Source organism: Poecilia reticulata, chromosome 9, assembly GCF_904066995.2.
Source record: "Poecilia reticulata chromosome 9, P_reticulata-male-v2, whole genome shotgun sequence".
NCBI classification, from domain to species: Eukaryota; Metazoa; Chordata; class Actinopteri; order Cyprinodontiformes; family Poeciliidae; genus Poecilia; species Poecilia reticulata.
The window spans coordinates 18,417,955-18,436,257 of record NC_088838.1 but is presented as its reverse complement, the minus strand read 5'-3'; the positions used below and the strand labels follow the sequence as shown (position 1 = coordinate 18,436,257).

The 18,303-nt window shown below is 41.5% G+C and overlaps 1 protein-coding gene across 3 annotated transcripts in view; it reads right to left on the bottom strand.

The window, feature by feature from the left end:
- Positions 1 to 18,303, bottom strand: part of emid1 (EMI domain containing 1) — a 63,514-nt gene that overhangs the window by 12,213 nt on the left and 32,998 nt on the right. For all 3 annotated transcript variants that reach the window (XM_008418647.3, XM_008418646.3, XM_008418648.3), the window contains exons 4-9: positions 6,686 to 6,775; positions 6,518 to 6,579; positions 6,281 to 6,413; positions 4,313 to 4,357; positions 4,108 to 4,215; positions 928 to 1,044 (exon numbers count right to left, since the gene is read on the bottom strand). In XM_008418647.3, coding sequence (XP_008416869.2) covers positions 928 to 1,044; positions 4,108 to 4,215; positions 4,313 to 4,357; positions 6,281 to 6,413; positions 6,518 to 6,579; positions 6,686 to 6,775 — 555 coding nt within the window. The remainder of the gene's footprint in view (positions 1 to 927; positions 1,045 to 4,107; positions 4,216 to 4,312; positions 4,358 to 6,280; positions 6,414 to 6,517; positions 6,580 to 6,685; positions 6,776 to 18,303) is intronic.

The following is an 18,303-nucleotide window of genomic DNA, read 5'->3' as shown; positions in this document are numbered from 1 at the left end:
ATCGATTAGGTGAGTGTCAACTTAAAGGTTGTCAGACAATATTCACCTGAAAATCTAGTTTTTGTAAAACAAACCTTGCATTTGTCCTCATGATAATGTCCCCCATTAACACGCCATCATGTCTACCTTCATCCAAGTGGAAAACAACTCCTGAGTTGTTTTCCACTGTTACAGATGTTACAGTAACTACACAAGGCCTGTTTGCATAACGCACAAACTGAAATGCACCAGAAACGGAGAGAATGTGCTTAAGCTTTGCTGCTGCTGTGCTCGACATGCATGGAGTCAAGAGTAAGATTATAATGGTATCTTTATTTTCAGTGAGTTGTGTATTGGAAACACAGCTGTGAAAACGATGCCCCTCTTCTTCTTCAAACAAATTTTGAGACCAGACAAAGACAACCAGAGTAAATACAATTAAAAAAAGGTTTTTGTGATCTTACAGTCTGGGCAGGACAACAAAGCAATTTCTAAAGCTTTGGGACTACAGTATATTTCAGTCAGAGTCGGTTTAAATAATAGAGGTGACATGGAACAGTTCTCATCCTTTCCAGGAGTGACTAGCTGAAAAAAGGTTCCTATAAGACGATATTAATAACTCATTCAGGAGGTCACAAAGGAACCCAGAACAGCATCTAAAGTGCTGCAAGGGCTTATTTGCCTCATTTAAGGTCTGTGTTCCTGATTCAATAAAGAAACTGAGCACAAACGGCGTCCATGCTGCAGTTTCCTAGCCAAAACCCCTTCTGACCAACAAGAATGTAATAGTTTTATATTTGCCACGAATAAACAAAAAAAACAACAAAACAAAACCACAAACATCTCCATGTCGACAATACTCGAGACCTTTGGCAAAATAACTTGTGGACTGACTAATTTTAGAAAACAAACATCACATAAAACCCAACCCTGGAAGCGGTTGCTTACTGTGGTCGGGTTCTGGGATGCGGGCGCCGGCTGGCAATGGTGGGCCTGGAGGCCCAGGCGGCCCGGGCAGCCCTGGCAGACCTCTCTCCCCCGGGTGTCCAGGTGGGCCGCGGGGTCCTACAAGAACGGACAGAAGGTGACAAATTAGCGACAAGGGACATGGTAGGACTCAGTCTTGATCTCCTTTGCTCCGAGGCATGTTGCACTGCAGGCTGATGATGAATGACTGGCGAAGGGAGGAAAAACTATGACAAAGAACGGAGAGGGAAAATATTAGCCAAGGTGTTGATACAACTTGATGGTGTCTAGTTGATATGAGACTACACGTGCACATATGGAGTAAAGTTCTGGGCTTTGGGGGAATAAAGGGCACAGTGTGAATTGATTAAGTTTGTTACTCTAATTAACAGGGGGGTCATTAACGAATCTGTGCGAATAACTTGGTGGAACCTCAACTCAAATAAACAGAGTTAAAGTCAAGTCCACAATATCAGTCTCGTCCACTGAAAACCTATAAGCCATAATTTCATAGCAACTTTAATGCTTGAATAGGAATACAGTACAAGACTGAAAGCTCTGAGCAGAGGAATCTGGAGGAATATGGGATTCCTAAATGAAAAGTGTAGAGGAGCCCAGTTCACAGGAGCCTGTAACAGGTTTCAAACAAGCGTCCAGTGAGAGGACCCTCTCACTTACTTTAGTCGCTAATTTGAAGCTGGAAAAAGCATCACCACCATCTGACCTCATTCAGGCCATCACCTCTGTCCTTCCATCTCGTCAACTCTGAGGCAACTGTCAAGTAAAGTCCAGTAATTACTGAAGTGCCTTGCAATGTTATTACAGCTTTGACTTTTTACACTTTGCGACTTGTTTCTGTAAACCTTGATATAAAAGAAAATCTCCCAGCATTTTGGCCGCTTCTCTGAGATATTAAGTCATCTATAGGACAGTGTTTTACGTAAAAACCCCAAGCAGCCCTTCAAAGTTAATGCAACACATCGGGGAAACGGTTGAAGTTTTTCCTGTACAGTTTCAGTCCCCTGCTAGTTCTGAGGGATGCTGTGACAAAATATGATAACATATTTACAACTCAAAGTTCACTTTTCTCTTCTACTTTAGTAATTTATACATTACACTGGTCACATTTTACCCCTGTGTTTATCTTTTACTTTAAAAGAAAGACAAAAAAAAAAAAAACCTTTCGGATCCCCATGAAGTAATGGAGACAGAAAAAACAATAACACAGCAGGCATATGGAAATCATAATGGAGCTGGGATTTGTATATGTACAGCTCATGCTTACTTCAGATTGAAGTCACATGGAGCTACTCAGAAAGTGGGTTTGTAGTTCAGGTTTCACTCTAAATCTCACTTTCACCTAACAGCCAACGCAAAGACGGGTTCATATGTTAGTCTGAAAGGAGAAACACTCCCTCTGTGATCCAAAGCAGAGGGGTAGCAGTCGATAGCAAGAGCAGATGTTGTGGCACAACTTAGATCACCATTTACTTTAGTCTTTACAGTTGCAGCTAAAGGTAGACTAAATTTTTCTCAACAGGTCATTTGTTATTTGTCCACAAGGAGTAGTGAGATCTGAAAGGAGAGATTGATGATTTGGCTCGGCTCCATGCTGATGACAATGACCAGCAGGACACAGACGTGTGTGTGTGTGTGTGGGGGGGTTGTGTGTGTGTGTGTGCGCGTGTATTGTGTCTCACAAAAGTATTGAATCCCCTAAATTTTGTCATATGTCTTCATGTCGTAATGACGCAACTTCAAAGTATTTTGGTGGGAGGCGTTGGGGTTATGTATTTGACCAACATAAAGAAGTGCATAGTTGTGAAGTGGAAGGAAATTGAAAAATAGTTTTTCAATATTTTACAAGAAAGCCTGTGTGGTTTTGTTTTCAGCCCCCTTCATAGTAACAAATACAGCCGGACAACAGCACACACATGACAAACACCAGAAAAGTAAGGCACGCAATTTAGAAAAATTCTAAGAAAAATTTAAAACCTAAACCACTGCTTTAGGTTTTAAAAACTTAAAGCAGTGGTTAAAAATGTTTACCATTCAAAATATCAGTCAAACAAGAAAGATGGTGCAACTGCAAGCTTAGTAAGACATGGAAGCCGACAGCTACATAAGAATAGCGCTTACATAGAGAAACAATCATGGTCCATGGTATCTGATCTAGCACCCAGATCTATTAGGAGTGAACTCCACAAATCTGGCATATCAGAAAATTGGTGACATGAAAGTCATTAAAAAAAAAAAGTGTTTGTTATTTGCCACAAGCCATGTAGAGCAAACAGGTGGAAGATGGCGATCAAGCCAGATGAGAGAAAAGTTAAACGTTTTGGCACAATATGTTAAAATGACCTAGTCAAAGTCTAGACCTAAATCCAACTAAAGCAAAGTGTAGTTCACAAATGTTCTTTATCTAATCTGACTGAGCTTGAACTAGCTGGCAAATAAGGAAAGGCAGAAACATCGTCTTCAGATGTGCAAAGCTGGTAGAGACATTCCCTTATGATCTGCAGTTGTAATTACACTGGTTCTAAAAGATACAAATTCAATAGTGTTAAATGCATGCAGGCTACATGTTTAATTTAGAAAAAATGCTTAAAATACGGTCATTATCCTTCCACTTCTCAATTATGCACTACTCTGTGTTGTGTTGGTTGCAGAAAAGCCACTTGTACACATTGCAGTTTGTGGTTGCTGGAAAAAAAAACAATCAAGAAATATGTCAAGGGGTTGTGTCCTTTTGCGAGGCACTGTAAAAACTTTTAGCAGTACTTTTAGAAACAAATAACTTTAGATGCAAACCAACAAAGTGTAAATTCCCTGAACAGCCAGCAGACCTCAGAGGCCGCTGGAATGTTGCAGCTTTCAGTACTGGAGGGTCTTCAAGCTGACCAAAGACCAAAACCATTTCTGTGACAAACATTCTGGAGCTGAACATCACAAGTCAGATTTATCATCTATTGTTTCTGCTGCTTTGTGGTCAGGACTAATCCATTCAGTCATCTAGTTGCATTGACAATAACACGAGGTCTAAACAATTGCTCTGCAGAAGAAAAAAAAAAGAGTTTTTGTCTAGGGCACACAGAGAGCTCACTGTGCTTAATAATCAACTGGTTGATCTTAGATGTCTGTCTACCTTTGGTCCTCTGTTACCTGCTGGTCCTGGCAGTCCCTTCGATCCAGGAGCTCCAGGCGGGCCCTTCGCTCCCACATTCCCCGGAGGCCCACTGGGACCTGGCAGCCCTTGAGATCCTGGCTTTCCTGCGGGTAAAGAAACAATCAGGAGTAATCACGAATCCCCTCACAGGTTTACATCCCGAATGACGTCAGCTGAAACGCAATTGCAATTACAACTCACCGTCTCTGCCAGGAAGTCCATCTCTGCCCTTTTCACCCTGAGGACCTGAAGGAAAACAGGGAGATGCCTTCATTTGGAGGTTCATGTCTGTGAAAAAAATCTGAACTCGAGCCACCTGGAGAAGATGAAGTGTAAAATCCTTGGAGGCATTAAGTCCATTTCTGTCCAAGTAATAGCTTTCCTGTGAAAGCAACAGATGTCTGTAGAGTAGCATTGCTCTTATGATTGTGTATTATTAAAATGCTGATTTCAAAAATGTCAAATAAGCCTGTTGTTTACAGAAACTTACATTCTGTAGTTTCTGACTGGATAGCTAACATTAGGAAACATTAGATTAAATTATGATTTATAACAAAGGCTCTTTAAAACAACAAGAGCAAAAAAAAACATGAAGCTTTTTTGAGCTCTTTCAACTTATAAGGCAGATGAATAAATTCATATCACCAAACTAAACTCAGCAAATCATCGACTATTTCCTCATTGTTCTTCTAGAAACTAGTACAAATTTCAATCTGTGTTGCTGAGATTTCACGTGATCCACCAAAACAAAACAGAGCATAAATGTGAAGGACAATAATAGATGCTTCTTTTTAATTTCAAACAAAAATCTGTAGCATGCTTTTCTGTTCAGCCCCCTTGTTTTGATACTTTCTAGAACCGGCTTCTGCTACAATTACAGCAGCAAGTCTCTACCGACTATTCACATCTAGAGCTGAGCTGGACAATATAAATAATACATTGCAGATATTTCTCTTTCTCAATTATGCTTCCAACTCGCTCTGTGACCATTAGTATCTTGGGAACTATAATCTGTGTCAGGTGAGGGCAGCTTCTGCTGGGTGAATATTACAAAGTGGATAAAAAAAAGTCTGATCAAAAGACAGCTGGTTTTCAATCTAAGCCGTCCTTTGTGATGTTATTATTGAACACTAATGTTGCAATGATGACAGATTTGGAATATAATGAGCAGCCATAATCCAGAGAATGAAATTGTTGGAAAATGTCTTTGAAGCTCCATTTATTTTTACTTATGCTTGTACTTTGACTATACCGTTCTAACAAATGAATCTGCTTTGATGTAAAGCAGTTCACTGTAGCTCGGCTGTATGTTTAGTGTCGCTGCCCTGCTGACAGGGGAATCTCAAGCCCAAAACGATTGCTTTGAGTGGATTTTGTTTAGGGACATCGGAGTAAAGGGGGCTGAATAAAAATGCTAATCACATCTTATGGATTTGCATTTGTTAGTTTTTTTTTTTTAACTTTTAATTTTCCTTCTACTTCACATTTGGGCTTTGCTTTGTGTTAACGTGTGACATACTCAGCAATACACTTATGAACGGATACGCTGTATCTCCATAGAGCCGCTGGTTGGTCTGTTACGACTGTGTAAACCTTCTGGCATGCAGAAACGGAGTTAAGCTTTTAATTAAACACAATCACAATCATCTTTTGAGTTTCAGCAAGAAACTTCTGCTACTGTGCCAATATCCTCACGCTGCTGCAGTTTTATGCTTCCACTTTGTCAAAACTATTTTCTCCAACAAAAACAAAAGCATTTGCTGGAAAAACACACAGAAAAAAGTGTGTAATTGTGCTCAAAGCAGCAGATTGCAACACACCCACTTCCACCCTAATGGTCTAATTTCATGTAAATAAAATCTGTGCTAATAAACTAGTTAGACTAAACAATACCTAACGGTTTTTCAGACCATGTGGTTTTTGATGTGCTAATCGCGTTACATGCCTGAGTAGACACGCAAGGATCTTGCTTTTGTGAACGGAAATAAGTGTTAAAAGCACAGGAAAAAGGATGTGAGGAAATAACTTCAAGCAAAAGTAATGATCATATTGGCTTGAAAGAATAGAAAGCAGGGCTGTTTTTTTTTATAAAGTTTTTTAAAAATTATCTGCTCGACTCTAAATAAAGTAAAATGTACATATTCGACATCACACAACGCCATGGGTTACCTGCAGGGCCCTGCTCACCAGGGGCTCCCTGCGCCGACACGGCCCCCATCAGCAGCGAGGTCTCTGGAGACGTTTCTCCTTTGCTTTGTAGGTGGCGATGTGACGTGCTGCCCGGCGCTGTGAGCAGCTGCACCTGGGACGGGAAAAAAAACAAAAAAAAAAAAACAGGTCATTTGATAATATCTTTTAATAAAAAAGGCTTGTGATCTTGCCCAGTGATTCAGATACGGCTTTCACCTTTGCCTCCAATGAGCTGAGCTTTTCACTCAAAGCTGTGATTCGACTGCAGTTCAGACAACCTGAAAGCCAGAAAGTACGTGTCTTCAGCTGCAGGATGCAGGCGCTGATGCATCTCTCTGTCATCTTGTTTTTATGCAGGAATAGGAACATGTTCACAGCTCTTACTTGAGAGTGCCTCTCCTGTGCGTGCTGGCGGACGGCGTAGTGCGGAGGCTCTCCTGACTGCCTCTTGAGCTACAGCCAGGTTCCCTGGATCTGTGACAAAGGACAAAAAAAAAGAAAAAACAAAAAAATTTAAAACATGATTATTAGTTGTGGAAAATTGTATATCCCTGATAAATGGCAGCAAAATGCAAACATACCCTCCCTCTGTAAAATGAAGCCAATTTGCAAATGAAGTGACATAAATCTGATTCTGATTTAACAAACCTCTGAGGTCTTCACTGGCTGTATGCTGTATTTATGCTGGGACGACATTACACACAGCTTTTCTGCCGGTGACTTCTGAAGGCTATGAGAAGTGTTGTATTTTATTTAAGGGTAGCAGAACAAGAGGAGGATGAATACAAATGCAAAAAAAAAAAAACAAGACCACCACATTTTAGACTTCTATTTGTCCCAAAAAGCCATGCATCAGTTTCCCTCTAAATGCTACCTTGTGTTCTGCAATAAACAATCCCAAAATGTGCAATAAAGTTCGTGGTTGTAAGGTGACAATTAAAAACGTGTAAGTGTGCGCAGGTCAGTGTGTAGCTTATTCCATCGTGTGCTGTTTTCTATCCATCAGAGAAAGCCTTTCAATTTGTCAAATCTTCCCGGGGAGAAAAGAAATGTCGAAATCAACCGTGAGTGCAGCACCTCGCGCCTGTGCTGCATTTCTCAAAATTCAAACTGCACGCTTGCTGCGTGTCCTCGCTACGTTGTGCACCGTTTCCATTGTTTCCTTATGCAGTTTTAAATCTGCAGGGTTGGGGACTTGAGGCATGTAAAGAGAAACAATAGATCCCTTTGTGAGAAGAGAATGGGCTGCCTCAGCTCTCGTTCTGTCTCCGCTTCATTTCTACAGAGTGTAGGAGTTTGTGTCCTGAGGTGGATGTTTTGAATGGGAAGACTTTTTGTGGAAACGCCAGACTGATTCCATTGTCCAGGCGGGCTTTGCCCTGGTTGGCCCAGGTGCTTTTAAAACAAATAAGAGGCTGGGTTCAGAACCTCATTAGCCACCAGGAAGCATGTCTTTCCTTTCAGTGCCCCAGCTATGCCAAGTGCTACACTGAGTGAAGCTATAAAATAGCACCTGCAGCGCACAGCTGAGGCAATAGAGCCGCACTCCCCTCGAACAGCTCCGCTTGACATAGCTGCAGATGCCGTAATCCGCTGCAGGAAATCCGAGAGATTATTATCACACGGGAAAAAAAATAAACGTTTTACATAAACTTACAAAGAAACAGCGGCGAGAGTGATCTCCCAAAAAGTTTAAAACACAATGCACATGGCTCTGGGTAAATTCAGACTGCTCCAATTATCCCCACCTCGCCCTCACCTCTGTGCTCATGATTTCAGTGTTTGGGGGTTGTCGGGCATTTCTCAGCGGATTACATGTGTAGACAGACTCAAACAATCCACGACTTGAGATTGAAATGTTATGGCATGAGCTCTGCGTGGCCCCCCTTACATGTTTCAGGAACAATATAAACTCTTGCGCCGAGACGAGGAGAACACACATTCAGCCTCCCCTCCTCTCTCTCGCACGTCGGTCCACATGAGGGAAAGCTGCGGAGACAAAGGGAGGTGTGTATGTGTGTACATGTGCGAGCGCATCCCGCAGAGCCTCCCCGCAGAGTCCGGCTCATGTAGACGGCTGCTTTCAATTACAGAAGGAGGGGAAATATAGGTCTTACTCCTCCCCCTCGCAACAGAACCTCTTGTCCTTTAGAAGTAGAGAACATTTAAGATCGACGTCCCCCCCAAACTGAAGCTTTTGTGGAAGGAATTAGGCTTTGACACAAAAACCGCTGCCCTCCCACTCTGCTGCAGCACCAAGACGTGTGAGTTTATCTGCACCTCTGCAGACACAGACAGAGGATCACCCGGCATCCATTGCTCTGCCGGCCGGCCAACAACAACATCATTACACCGTATCGGCTCTTTGATCTCGCTTCACCTAATTGTCCCAAAACTCAAGGGGTCGAAGAAATGTGATAACGTATTTGACCTGCTCAGGCCCCGGTTGCCCCAGTGTCCAATCAGCAACCGAGCCAGAGCTCTTCATTAGAGATACCCCTGCGGAGAGTGCAGCAGGCCGGAGACGGCACCTTTCCTTATCTCGAACACGCACAGAGCGCAGAGATTCGCTTGCAAGCACTTCCCGGAGTGATCTTTGCTCCTGACGGAATATCGGAGAATAACAAGCGAGATGTGAGGGCACCAAGTTAATCTTTTCCACTTTCATAATTACTGTGTGTGGTTAAGAAAATATGAAAGATGACTCATGGGGCTGTTGTAGCAAAGAGATTAACCTCCAAAGAAGTTAAGACATTCTGTGAAATAAAAACAAGGAAAGAAAGTACTGGAATTTAATAAAAAAAAAATACTACAAATGAACTCTGCTTCATTGGATTTCACACACTGTCCTGGAAACTTTGATTGAACTGTTAAAGGTTTGTTCTGAATAAACCCTGATTCTCACTCATTTTAGATAAAGACTTTTTTCAAATTGCTTAAGCTGTACCTTTAAGCTCCTCCTTTTCGAGAGGCGACTTATGCGCTTTGAGCTTTCCATTGGAGATTAATGTACACAATGGGGCAGGCAGCGGCTCTTGAAGGAAAAATTTAACCACCAGCTGCAGTCAGCAGACACAGCAGAGAGCTCAGTCCTGATCCATCTCTGTCTGGTTGATTAGCTGAGCTCAGCTCTGCAGCATCATTAGTGACCAGGTACTGACAGCCAGGCGAGGAGGGGAAGCGTTTGTCTCTGTCTCCGCACCAGACGCACTAATGTCTGCTGTTGTCTTTACACAACACAGAGACATGAGGTCTGTTTACATTAAACAATTGTTCACAGAGAGATCCTTTTTTTTGTTTCCTCTCAAAACAAGAGATGAATAAAAATTATATAGAGGTCTGGAAAAAAATTGAGAGACCACTGCACTGAACTCCACTGAAAACCTCCTGGTTATTCCTCCAAATATTGATTCCTGAATTCTTCCTGAGTTAAAACATTAGTATTGATGTTTCTAAGTGATTATGAACTTGTTTTCTTTGCATTATCTGAGGTCTGAAAGCACTGCATCTTTTTTGTGATTTTGACCATGTCCTCTTGTATTCTAAAAGCACTGCTTCCTCATGTTTAATAATGAAATATGAATTAAATAATCATCTAATCTTATAAGTGTTGGGATGTAGATGTGTAGTAAACGATGAGAGTTTGGAAAATGACTCTAATCAGTGACACAGATTCGAGTTTAAATCGAAAAGTTTAAAAAAAATTAGAAAATGTAAAGCTGTGCCTTCATGCAAAGAATTTCAATCACCAGAGAGAGCCATATGGATTATTTATTTAGCATGGACAGCAGGACCAACACACTCGGACATATGCCAGCTGGTACTGAAGCGTATCAGAGCAGGTAATATTTTCGCCTCCCATTCTGTTGACTGGTCTCAGTCGGGTTATCTGGAAGTCGTCCGAAGAGCCAAAACCTGCATCTAGATCCCGGTGTTTACAGTTCTTTCCCAGGGTCTTGAGTTTCTTTTATTAGGTGTTCCGCCTAAATGTTAGAACAGACTTCGTCATATCCTGACTTCAGAAACAAGCGGTCTCTGAGGCCGAGAGCTCATATTGGGGAGGTTCAGCTGTAATTTCAGGCGAGAAAGAAGCTCCGTCTTTCTATAACAGCTGGTCAGACAATTGATCCAAAAGTTACATGCAGACTTCCACAGAGTTTGAGCTGAAAACAAGCGCACCCCACAAGCCAGGTAGCGTCCATTGTTTTATATAAGGCCGGGTGACGAGCTCCAAATACATGCTGCAAGCAAACCCGCACTGGGACTGAGGCGAGAGCATGTGGGGTCGGAGAGGTTTTCACCTCATGTGCACACATCTCACCTCATCAGTCAGCAACGACGCACAGCATAAAGGAGGGAGACTCACCGTAGCACCCAATCATCACCTTACGCAGAAACATAAGTTACTTCCAAAGCAAACATGAATGAAACACGTTTCATCTGGTTACTTCACCAGTAATGGATATAAATGTTAGATACATCTGTGGATCTGTGTACATACGTATTCATGCATTCAACTACTAATGTTTGGGTAAATGTTGAACCTTCACCGTAAGCTTCTGGGAAACTTCTGGCTAAATATTTAGCTACTCTTGACTAAACATTTAACTACTCTGGTTCACTAGTTTAATGGTTAGACCTGGTTAGACAAGTTTAATGTCAGGGGAACATGTTTTCAACTGGCTTTGGAGAGGCTCAGTAGGCCATTTCTCATCTGAGACGTCACCATCTGAATATTACTTTCCTCCACATATGAAAGGAATTTGGTTAGGATGTTCAGCAGCAAATTAAAAAGAAAAAGGGTGAAAATTTATTTATAAACTGGAAGATGTCGATGACTACAGTGAAGCAATGTGAACATTGTCTTGGATTGATGAGGTGCTGAAGAAGAAAAAAAGCAACTGCTCCAAAATAACATTTGGTCCTTCTTACAAGGACAAACCAAAACTTCCTTCAGGAGGAAAATGCTATGATCACACCAGGCAAGTACTGAGCTATTTGGGAAGAAGTATGTTTGTTGACGTCACAGTAAGGCTTTCTACACTAAGCCAACTAACAAGCATGGTGGTGGCCACATCACGCTATGGGTCTGTTTTGCTGTCAGTAGTGTTGATGCATTTGGCAAAGAGGATGAATTAAATGGCACAAAAGACCACTAAATTAAGAGGTTGATGGTTGAAATGTAGAAAAAGCTGATTATTTGAAAAGGACAACGCAGATCGAACTGGTTTTGGAGTAGCTAAAGCCAAACAACAATGAGCTTTGTGAATGAAATCTGCATTAAAACTGGGTCCCTGCCAGAAAAGTAACTAGTTCTCTACCAATTCTGCCAAGAAACATGCTCAAATATTCAACCATAATAATGTCAGTGGGATATTCACAACAATAAAAGTGTTTTTTTTCCTTCTTCTGCCCACATTTGAGATCGTACATAGGTTTTTCACCTTGTGTGGATCAGAAAATATCCACCGTGAATTTAAACTTCTGCATTTTTCTTTTAAAAAATATGGTCATTATTTTCCCAGAGTTCAAATAAATCATTAAAAGTCCCAAAGTGTTTGCTGCATACACGATGAACATCTGATCAATACGTTAAGCGTCTGTCAAATGTGCAGCCAATTTTTTCGCCTGTTTTCCAACTGAATCAATTTACTTCAGAAAATGTATCTTCTTACTGACTATAAATATTGTCTGTCTAAATTTACATTTACTTTTTCTACACTTTTTTTTATTTGATTCTGTCACAAGTCAAAAACAAGAAACTTTTTGCCTTTTCTTGTAGATACATTGAATTCAAGAAACCAGATGCAGAGCTTTTGCCTAAATTCAAACTGTTTAAATATTTTAGCAGCCCCTCTTTGACAACTGAAACTGAAATAGGAAGAAGCAGTCTAGTGGTTAAGCTGAATGTTACATGGTGTCTTATGTTGCGTAAAAATTATATAAATAAGATAATTTCAACTCTAAAATCTTTGGTCGTGCACATCGCTTGCAGAGTTTCAGAACATCTGCACCCAAAGTAAACAAAACTGACTAACTGTACATGCTGGTGTTCACTTTCCGAGCGTCTGCTCTGCAGTGCTTACATCAGTCTTTGCAGCCCATCCAGGTGTGCTCACACATACAGCCTCTAATCTTCCACAGGAAAAAGGAGGGTCTCCAGCCTTTCCTCCCTCCTCTCCATCGAGCTGACTCTACCTCACCTTTTCCCTCACTCACTCTTTCTCCACTCTCTCTGTTTTTCCAACACATTCCTTCGGCGATGCTGATGTCAGTGACAGGCGTCTCAGTCTGACCGGCCCTCCCGAGCAGGAACTGGGATGTAATTACACAACAGTGCAACAGTGCTTCCTGCTTATTAGATTCCCCAGCAAGTTTCACCATGGAAAAAAAAAAAAGAATGTTAGCAATCTACACAACAGACAGCAGGAACAGACAGTCTGAAATACCTGAAGGGTACTTCTAGTTAGTAATTACAGGCAAATTGAGCTTTGTTTGAGAAGCACTCACCACCTTCAACTCTAATTACTGGTCAGAATAGATCTGCCTCTTCTGTTGGGTCTCTGTTTGTAGCAAGATGTTGCGGAAATTGAAGAAGAGGGGCTTAGGTTCAGAAAGAGTCATAAAAATGTTTTTACACAATAGAGCAAAAAAAAAAAAGGAAATTATTAAAAAACCTTCATGTTGTCCATATGTTATAAAAAAAATAAAAACTTCAACCCTTAGATGCATTGTTAAAATGGAAGCGGTTCAAACTCTGGCATGAAAGCAAACATTGCTGCGGTTTGTGTAGCGTGGCTAAAATTAGTGGTGGGCGCTGTCAAACTGCAGCATGCGGATTTGACAAACAATCTGGTCAGGGCGGGCTGCACAAACACAGACGCTGACACTCCTCACTTCTATTGAAAATGGAACAGCACCTCAGAGGCTCCTCCTGTACAATCCCTTGGTAACATTCATCTGGTTTCTCATCCAGAAACATCCAAATGTTGCATCTTTTCTTTCTTGGAACATAAAACAGGGCACAAAAGCAAAAAGTCCTACTTGTTAAAACTATCCATACAGCGATGGTGCAGGCAAGGCGGCCATATTGGCGTACGTGCTGCATGAAGGTGTCATTCATCAGTCAGATATTCATTTATACAAACCACTTAACCTTAGCCTGAACCTACTTCTAATGGTAATCATAAAAAGTAACAGTTACAGTTAAAAAAGAAACCTGATTAAAAATGAAATTTTACAGGCCGTCTTGAAACACCCATTCATCCGTCTTATTGTCGTCCACTTTTCCATATTAGTTCACGGGAGCAACAGCTTCATGAGGGAAAGTCGTGTCTTTCCAGCAAACTTCATTTTGGTGGATCCCAGGAGGTTCCTGGACGGGAGCCCCGAGTCTGCTCAGGAATCTCTTCATATTTACTGGGATGCAAGATGTCTGAACCACCTCTACTGACCGCTTTGGATCAACGGTTCGAGTCCCTCTATCGTTCCAGCCTCATTATGAAGGGAGCTCATTTTAGACATTCCTGTCTGGGATCTCGTTCTTTTAATAATTATCCAGATGGACCGGTAAGTTGGAGAGCTATGCCTTTTTTGGCTCAGCTCGTTTTTCACAACAAAACACAGAAGCGGCGTCATCAGCGTTGCTGCAGACGAAGTCCCGGTTGGGCTAGAAATCTCCTGAGCCATCGCTGCTGAACAGGATACTTTAACTCCTTTGCTTGAGGCAGAGACTCATCTCCAGATTTATATTTGGCTTAACTACGTGCTAGAAGTTCATAGCTTGAAGCAACTAGAATCAAATCATCTGCCACATACAAATATGAGGTTACAAAACAAGCAACTCAGAAACTCAAATTTGTTCCAACCCCCACTGGAGAAGAAGCTTGGCTTTGTGCAGAGAAGATGGAGACAGTTCCTCCAAACCCACACAGGTAACCCATCGTCTTGCAGCCTCTCCCAAAGATGGAGGGAAGCATAAGGCTTTTCCACACCCATGAACACACATACGGACCGGGGGGGCTAACCTCCCATGAACCCCTCAGCATGTGTGTTTTTGTTTCAGCAAGGAGGCTCAACTGTAATTTGTATTTACCATTTCCATCAAGAGTTAGAAATCTACAAAATCTCTATTTTGTTACTGCCACTGATTTTGTAACAAAGTTAGGCCTGGGATTGATTTTGCTTCCTTTCTGCAGATTAGCCTCCTTTCTTTTTGTTTCTTTCTTGCTTGATTGCTTTATTCCAAGCAAACGCAAATAACTCCTCTGCAGAAAGTACATCTGTTTGTTTTTATCCGAGCAGTAAATAAAACCGTGCTCCAACAATGCAGGTTTTCTCTTCCTAATTTTGGCCGCACCAAACGCGAGCATAATCAAAAATCTCTTCTGGGTACGTTTGATTTTGTTTTGAATTAAAGGGGCTTTTTTTTAATTATTTATTAATAATAATTTATTATCATCCAGAACAGAACCAGCCTTCTTTATCGGGTTGTCGAGCCTTTTGAGGTCCCTGGCTCTGATGCTGCTGCCTCAACAAATGGCGGCAGAAGCGATGAAACTCTCAGGGGTTGCAGATCTCTGATCTAGCAGATGAAAACTGTGATCCTGTCTCAACAAGGCTGAAGCTAAAAGTGCAAAACCTTGATTTATAATTCATTTTTTTAAGTAAAACTGTGAAGATAAAAAATTTTATTCGTCTGATTGACCACTAAGTTACAATTTCTGTGACGTATCAGCATAAAAATGGATATTGTATTATCTCTTTAGAACCGAAACCAGTTCTACTGGGTTACTGGCCCCTGAGGGCCCCTGAGGGCCCCTGTCTAAAACTGCCCATAACTGCTTATGCAGCGTTTATCAGAAATAAGTTATTTTTCCTCTAAGGCAACAAAAAGAGGGACCACAGCAAATCCAGCAACATCTACTTCGCATGCTGATGGATGCAGTACTTTTCTGATATTGACATATTCACATTAGTGAGGCTAATGTTAAGCTTAAATAGCGGAGATCATAAAGTGGAGACATTTTTCCATCTCCGTTCCAACACTGAGCGTATTGCTGTAATACTCAATGTTGAAGAAGTGGCTCAATAGTCTTTAAAATTATTTATCAACAATTCAAGATAACACGTTCTTTCAAGGACCGAGATTCGGCGCAAACAGATTTTTTTTTTTTATGACGATTAATGTTTTGGAAATCGTCAAATTCCTAAAGTCCAGTCACATGACGTTCATTTATTGCGAACACTAAAGCTCTCTAGATCCAGGAAGCTGAGAAATTACTCAAAGAGAGTCACCGAGACTAAAGCATCTAAACAAACAGCTGAAAAGACTAAACAGTGAAAGATGTCGAACTGACCAACTGCAATGACGGTAATAGCAGAACATCATGTAGAGTTTATACACCGCTGCCCTCTGCAAAAACATCCTGTAAAAATCCTGGCAAGCAGACGTCTCACTCCGACTGCGATGATTACCCATACAGGAGTTTACACACATTCGGGCTCCCAGACTGAGCTGCAGCCAAGCAGTGAGAAAGCCAGTATACAAACTTTTATCTAAACACTCTGCCCCGTGTCAAGCGCTGGTGCTGAGCGAGTCAAAGTTTTCTCTCAGTACAGACAAGCTAAATCCAGCACACAGCTTGTTTATTCAAGTTTGGTCTGAAAAAGCATGTTGCCACGACGGCCAAATGTAATTTCCCCACTGCAGTGTGATTTGTATGCGAGAGCATAAAAAAGGTAAACTCTTGCTAAGTGAGACCTTTAATAGCCCGTGTATTTTCACCGTTATTACCTGCGTAAATAACGAAAACAATGGAGTCTCCTGCAGAAAAGAAATCCATGACAACCAAATACAATGCTCCAGTTAAATAACACTGACTGCGCTGGTAGCTAAACTCATCCATCCTGAGCCAAAAAAACAACTTTTAAACTGAAAGCTGGGTCAGCTCCCCTTCTGGATGATGTCCTGCTTCAATAGCAAACCGTAAACCTGCCTCTGTCTCCAGGGCTACAGATGAACTGACTGCAGAGCACATGTGCTGCAAGACGAGGTCCAAATCTGTCATCACTTCTGTTTTAGTTATCCTTATGATTCAGCGTCTTTCAGCGAGTATCTTTTGTCCACTTCCCCAACCATAACAAATGATTTGATCCTCAGCTTAGCCCTCCTAAGACAAGATAAAGTTGCAATGAAGGTATCCAGCGAAGCTCTGAGGGCTTGTCCCACAGGACATGTTAAGATGCAGCAGTCAGAAGAATCCAAGACTGCCCGGATGTTTCACTGCTTCACACTTGAGAGAGATGCAGAGGAATCTGTGAGAGCATGCTATCATCCCCTCATTGTAAATACGTCTGTCTGCCAACATAAGCAGCGTGCAGAAACAAAAACTCCCCAGAGTGTTGAGGTCAAGCAGGAACATGTTTTATCTTAATCCGCTGGTGAAATGAATTGCGCTGGGCGACTATTTCGTTGCTGATGGACTTATTAAAGGATATATATTTTTAGAACCAAAGCCTTAGTCGATGGGTACACATTTGTGAAAATCTACAAAAGTTGCGATCATTATGTTTCTTATCTTGCCATGTGTTTTATTATCTAACTGTGTGTGTGTCTTGGGGTGAATGGTATTAAATGTGCAGCACCCTAATGGGTCAGGTGAGAGTACGTTTCTATTTGCCCTGGTGTCAACATCCTGTTTTCTGGTTTTACACCTTTAATGGTGAGCTCCAAAGTCCTGCATCCTGCAGGTTTCAGTTCTTTCCACCCGAATCAAATGATGGTTCAATAAAGGCCTCTGCAGAGCATTAACATAGTTGAGCCTTTTAAATCAGCTGATTTATCTAAAACTGGCAGAATGACAGCCTTTGAGGATCGGATCTGGACACTCATAGTTTGCCATAGACAAATCTATGACTGCCTCCAAGATAAACCAGAAGGTTCATTTCCTACATTTGATTACATACATAATTGAAGTGTGGAAGAAAAATAGAAGAAATCACAACACTGTCCATGTAGAGAGATCAGTAAGTCTGTTAATCAGAGACAGTTTACCTACAAAAGACAGAGAGAGAAAAGTTATTTTATGAAAGTTTGTATCCCTGATGTTTTTGTAACTTTTGTCGTTTAAAACTAAACGTTTATGGGAGTCGGCTTAAATAATAGACAGCGACAAGATGTCTGGAATCAGTTCAGGCTGGAGGAGAATTTGACGGCAAGTCCATCGGTTTCAGGTTGGGCTGCTTGACTTTCATCTTCAACTCCGTGAAGGAATCATTTGTGTTTTCTTACCGGACTAGGACATTTTGATCTTGTTCGAAGCAAGAAAAGAAAAAGAAAATGAAACTTTTTGCTGTATTACCTCTTATCATATTGTCTTTACTGCACCCTTAGTATTAGGAAGCACAAAAAGATTCCCCGACAGCAGATAGATTCCTGCATTAATGCGAAGCAGACATGGCGTCTGGCCGGTGAAAACAAACCCAGCTGTTTCTAAGCATCAAACCTGCAGGTTGTTGAAAGACATCCTCTGTTTTGGATTTGCTTAAGGTTTAATACACACAGAAAGATGTGACTCAACAGTGGGCTCTTAAAACCTCTCACCTAGATTTTGCTCATCTTGCCTCAAATGGAAACCTTGTGAATGCGAGATAAGAAATTGAAGCATGGAGTCCTCACTAAAAACATTCAAAAGTAGGAGCAAAGAAATAAAAATGTAATTTATTGGGTCAGGTGATCGCACCGACTGATGATCCGTCTCTCTGCCTCGCAGTCACAGATGTGAAAGATCTCAGAGCGGCGGCAGAGTGCCAGGATCAACATCATGACCTCCGAGCTCCAGGTTCTGTGAGGGATTGATGGTTCTTGTGCATGCTGCTACTGCACAAACCTCACAATGAGCAGCATAATGCAAATACATGCTTTATATAACTGGGTGGCCAGAGAGTGACCACTGAACTTTGCATAACACATTTATTACCTTTATACTACAAGGACCACA